At 52.9% G+C, this 5,679-nt stretch overlaps 1 protein-coding gene across 1 annotated transcript in view; it reads right to left on the bottom strand.

Moving 5' to 3' along the window:
• Positions 1-1,253: 1,253 nt before the first annotated feature.
• EIF4EBP1 (eukaryotic translation initiation factor 4E binding protein 1) overlaps positions 1,254-5,679 on the bottom strand; it is a 19,300-nt gene continuing 14,874 nt past the window's right edge. The window contains exons 2-3 of the mRNA XM_007448316.1: positions 3,485-3,664; positions 1,254-1,285 (exon numbers count right to left, since the gene is read on the bottom strand). Of these exons, the coding sequence (XP_007448378.1) occupies positions 1,254-1,285; positions 3,485-3,664 (212 nt within the window). The remainder of the gene's footprint in view (positions 1,286-3,484; positions 3,665-5,679) is intronic.

Here is a 5,679-nt window from a genome sequence, read left to right as displayed (position 1 = left end):
ATCCACCCCCCAACATACCCTGTGATGAGAAACACCTGCTGCTTCTCAGCAGAGACCTCTACCTGGCATTCAAGGCCCTTAGAAATCTAGCCCCCCTTTTTTGGTCATTTATAAGCCACCCCTACCCTCACAAATTGCCTCCTCTGGCCAAAGCGGGGAACTCGATGTCTTGTCCTTGTACAGCCTGGTTCCCCAAGACCACCTGCCCTTGGCAACATGGGCCCCTGCCTCCCCCCAGCCAGTCGTTCTCAGGACCCAGCTGTAGCATCACCTCCATGAAGCCTCCCCCTGCATGGACCACTTGCTGTTTACCAACTGTATACAACCTCTTTTATGCTACCTTTTCTCATGGGCAAATCTTACATTTCAGTGAAATCCCCAAGGCAGAGAGCTTCTCACATCCGTGTTCCCCTGGCAGCTCATACAAAGGGACACTTGACAGACACCAAGGGCACGTGGATCAATAAGTCGATGTCAGCAGGGGGGTCAGGCTCTCCTTCCCTTTGATGCTTGCAGGGAAGGGCCTGCAGAACTAAGGTGACTGAGCCACTGGACACGTTTGGGGGGGACACAGCCCAGAAAAGAGGTAGCACCTAGCACCGCAAAACAGGAGATGGAGATTAGTACAGCTCCAACCTGCCCCGATGACATCTGTCCTGGACCTGCGTGCGCCGTTACCTTCCCGAGCTGGACAGCGAGGCCAACACGTGCTCTACTCACCCCACGGGATCCATGTTGACAGTCAAGTGAGATGCTGTATAGAAAGTGCCTGACAAGCATGGCACAGAGTAGTTGGCATTAGCTATCCACAAGGAGTTGAAAAGAGCTCAGACAGGCGCCAACTCTTGGCCCTAGAGCAAAGGAGGCTTTTATTTCCTTTCTTGGGAAGGGAGGGGGAGGGGAGCTTTCCCACTCACCAACCTGAGGAAGGGGTGGGTGCGCCCCCTGGAGGAGGGGGCTGGGAGAGCCGGAGCGTGTCCACTAGCTGGCCCTGGGCTGCAGGATGTGCCTGAGGTCACTGCCCTCGGGGTGACAGCTCCTGCAGGGCTGGAGGCACATGGAGGTATCTGCTGGTGTCCACGAAGGGGGAGGGGAGCAGGTGCCCTGAGTGAGGGAGCAGCGGGCGGGGCTGGAAGGCTCCACACCCGACGCCTGCCCAGGATGGTAACTTTCATAAGGCCTGGCTGGTGTGACTCTTCTCCCGAGACGGCCTCTGGGGCCCAGCGGCATTGCTCACTCCGACGGCTGGCCCTTTAAATGTCCATCTCAAATTGTGACTCTTCACCTGGGGAGAGAAGAGACAGAGGGCCAGGTGAGCCATGGGCATGTGGTAGCGCTGACATTCTAGAGGCCAAGAAGAGGCCTGGTTTCCCATTCTGCTGTTCCCACAAGGAGAGCAGGGCCAGGTTTGTGCTTCCAAGGAGAAAGGAGAGAGGGCAGGACCAGGAATTCCTGGAAAGACACGTCCAGCTGTGCTTCCTCCCCCAATCCCAAATGAAGCACAGAGACCACGTCTCCCCACAGGAGAGGTGACAGCCCTGAATTTTGTAATAAGAGTGAATGGCTCCTTGTGATTTGAAATAAATACAACTTCCCAAATATTTCTTAAACATAAGTCCTTTCTGAGCACATGTCCCAACTTCTGGTTTAGAAAGTGGTACCCTAACCTACTAGGCATACATCCGATTCCCCACAGAATAGCCTGACCCTGCGATACAGAAGTTATTTGGGTAATTCAGCCACTCACTGCCCTTGTCCAACTCTTACCATTAAAATTTTTAAGTAATTCATGCTGCGGCAGCTTGTTTTTTTCTTTTCTTTTTTAAATTTATTTATTTATTTGGCTGTGCATGGTCTTAGTTGCGGCCCTCGGGATCTTCGTTGCCGTATGAGGGATCTTTTAGTTGTGGCATGTGGGATCTAGTTCCCTAACCAGGGATTGAACCCAGGCCTCCTGCACTGGGAGCGTGGAGTCTTAACCACTGGAGCGCCAGGGAATTCCCTTGTTTTCCTTTTTAATGGAACTGCCTTCTTCACGATCTCCTGGCCAACGCTGCTCCAAGGTTCCACAGGGCAGGATGCCTGCTGTGACCCCCAGAGGGGAACAACTACCCTCGTCTACCCACAAATATGTGGGCCCAAGGGCAGGAGCCTTGGCTTCTCATAGCCAGTTAAGCAAAATGGAAAATCATGTCCCCCTCCTCCACTACACCCCATCCCAACAACCATGCAGACCACTAGGCTGTTATTGTGGGGTCAGAGCTGTTGGCCTGGGGCACTGCTGGGCTAACCCGCATTTGTTATGGGCCAACCCGCATTTGTTATGGGCCAGAGCAGTTCTAGAAACTGGGAGGGAAGAGGGTGTGCAAGTGCGGGCGATGGACAGCCTTCAGGTAGTGGTGACACAACCATTTCAGGTGTTGACAACCTCCATCCTCAACTACCAGTCTTTGGTTTAAGCGGGGGACCGACCACGTGACTCTATCCCTCCTTCTCTCCAACCTGTAACAAAGGGCAGGGAACTGCGCTGCCTGGGGCCGTCCTTCCTACTGCGCTCTGTGCCCGAGTCCACCTCCCTTCCCTCCAAGGCTCTCCAAGTATGAAGGCAAGGCAACTGGGGCCCGTCTTGGGAGGTGGGGTTCCCAAGTTAACAATGAACCACATCCTGCAGGCGATGGGTTCTGGGGAGATGGGTTCTCTGCTGCTGTCAGCAGAGCCAGCCCAGCCTGCAGTCCCAGCTGCTTCCTGTCTGGGCTTGGTGTACTGCCTTTGGGGGAAGGGTCAGCGGCCTCCAGACTGACTCAGGTTGTCTGCGAGTGCTTATGCTGCGTCCTCCATGTAGTGGGAGCGCACAGATGCTCCGGCCAGCCAGTCCCGATGCCACAAAGAGGGCATTCACACACCTCTGCTGGGGTGGCTGCTCTGATCGCTTGGCAGGGGGTGTGGGGAATGGACACCAGGAAGGACCCAGCTACCCCATGTGGTACCTGCAGAAACAACTGGCTGCATTGTTTCTACCGTCTCCAGAATCCGCTATGGACACCCTAACAGAAGGCATCCCGGATGCCTTTCTGATCCCACAGACATGTAATTTCCTAGAGGGCGAGGACGCGGTGGCTTTGATGTCACCTCCCGCCCACAAATATCGTGGGTGGGTTCCGAGTATCACAGACACACGGAAACACTTCAGGGACAATTACACAAAGGTTATTAAAGTGCTTATCAAAGTGGCTGCGTGATCCCCTGGCAAGCTCCCCACTGAGATAATCTGAGGCCAAATCGCCTTTCCTCCGGTTCCTGGGCCCCTTTCCCTGGGAAAGCTGGTTCCGATGAAAGTTCTACACTCCAGTCCCTACCCGCACCCTCTGGACTCTGGGCCGTTCCACGCAGGAGCATCATTCCCCTTCCTGGAACTCCCCCTGAGCGGATGGGACCACACGCATTCCCTTCCCCAGGGAGAGCCTGGCCGAGCCCGGCCACTCACCGCCTGCCGGCTTGTCCTCTGGGCTGCTGCTCAGGTGGTCCCGGCTGGCTTCTGTAGGGGGCTCATCACCCACAGGGCTAGTGACCCCGGGAATGGTGGGCAGGTCCCGCGGGGGCGTTTTGGTCACAGGTGAGTTCCGACACTCCATTAGGAACTTCCGGTCGTAGATGATCCTGGTACCTGGCAGGGGGCGGGGACATTGATAACGCCATGGTGGATCCCCCGCTCCCCCCCCCCCCCCGCGCGGGAAACGGCCACAAGGCGGCAGCATTTCTACCTGTGCAGCTCTGGGTTCTTGGGCAATGGAGCTTTCCTGGAAATCGTGTTAGCAGCCCGCAGATTAGAGGGGGCCCCCGAGCCTGCTGATTTCCCCCATGTCTTTGAGGTGTGGCTGCAGCGCAGGTGGCAGGTTTTCCTGCAAAAGCCCGGATGGAGGAGTGAGGCTTACTCATGCCTGGTTGCAGCCCAGGACCCTGCTGCTACCAAACTGCCCCGGCTCCCCGTCCCCGGGCAATCCTGTGGCCACCTGACCGCATCCTTCCTCCCCTGTGCTTGCTGCTCAAAGCCCACCAACTCACTCCCCAACCCTGTGCTCGGTGTCGCCACTCACGACAATCACATCCGACAGCGGAGAAAGTGCGTTTTTTATGCATTTTTCAATTCTGTCCTTACAGCAACCTTGTGGGATATCCAGAATCTTTAACTCCAGTTTACAGAGGGGCAAAGAGAAAAATCAAGTGATCCCCCCAACCAGTAAAAAATGAGAACGCTTCCTGTCTGGACTCAAGCCCTCCCGCCCCACGCCGCTCTTTACTCAGCCCATCTCCCCTGAGACACCCCCGCCCCCAGCAACCTTTACTTATCCGCTCCGATGCGTCCCTGCACTTCAGGGCTTCTACACAGGAGAGAGGGTGACTCTCCTTTCTCAAGTGTCACCCTAGGGTGAGGAACCATGTCTTATAATTCACTATCCTTAAAGCACCCAGGACCCCTCCTATGAGGGCAGCTGCCTGGGAGACTCCTTAAAAAGGGAGTGTTTTCTCATGCAGAGGACCCAGGAGCCTGGTGGGAGGCCAGCTGATTCCTCAAACAAGAGTGAAGACTGAGAAGGTTACTCCCGTTGGTCCCTTGTTTAATCCTGATTATCTCGGAAGCACGAGCGAGCGTGGTCCTAGTAACATAACACCTCCCGAACATTTGCTGCCGGCTCCCTTCTCAACAGAAGCAGGCCTCAGGCTCCTAGCCATCACCAGGCAGAGGAATCTAGCCAGAAGTTAAAACTGTCTTCTTGTCATTATGTTTCTTTTTATAGCTACCTTCTATTTACAGCAAGTGAGTCTGGTTTTTCCATATACAGTTGTGATATCAAGCTTCCTTTTAATAAATACAATAGGATATAATTGAATATGGTAATAGTACATGTTATATATTACATGACATATGTAATAATAAAAACTAAATTTAAAAGAGAAGGTGATATAAAGGGAAATATTAAATATATGTACAAGTAGAAAGCAAAGTATGATAAAGACTGCAGAGGGGGGACTTCCCTGGTGGTGGAGTGGTTAAGAATCCGCTTAACCACTTAAGGGTTCAAGCCCTGGTCCGGGAAGATCCCACATGCCGCGGAGCAGCTAAGCCTGTGACCCACAACTACTGAGCCTGCGCTCTAGAGCCCGCGAGCCACAACTACTGGGCCCGTCTGCCACAACTACTGAAGCCCACGCATCAAGAGCCCATGCGCCGCAACAAGAGAAGCCACTGCAATGAGAGAAGCCTGCGCACTGCAATAAAGAGTAGCCGCCGCTCGCCACAACTAGAGAAAGCCCGCATGCAGCAATGAAGACCCAACGCAACCAAAATAAACAAACAAACAAACAAATAAATAAGTAAAAAGACTGCAGATGAGGGAGAGGGCTAAGTTAGGAGTTTGGGATTAACATGTACACACTACTATATATAAAATAGATAACCAACAAGGGCCTACTTGTACAGCACAGAGAACTATATTCAATATCTTATAATAACCTGTAATGGAAGAGAATCTGAAAAAGAATAGATTTATATATATATATATATATATATATATATGTATTGCATAACTGAATCACTGGGCTGTACACTTGAAACTAACACAACATTGTAAATCAACTATATTCCAATGAAAAAATAAATAAAGACTGCAGATGGACGGT

The sequence above is a fragment of the Lipotes vexillifer genome, unplaced genomic scaffold (assembly GCF_000442215.2).
Source record: "Lipotes vexillifer unplaced genomic scaffold, Lipotes_vexillifer_v1.1 scaffold1166, whole genome shotgun sequence".
Classification (NCBI taxonomy): domain Eukaryota; kingdom Metazoa; phylum Chordata; class Mammalia; order Artiodactyla; family Lipotidae; genus Lipotes; species Lipotes vexillifer.
Note: the sequence above shows the minus strand (reverse complement) of the source record. Positions and strands in the feature narration are given on the sequence as shown.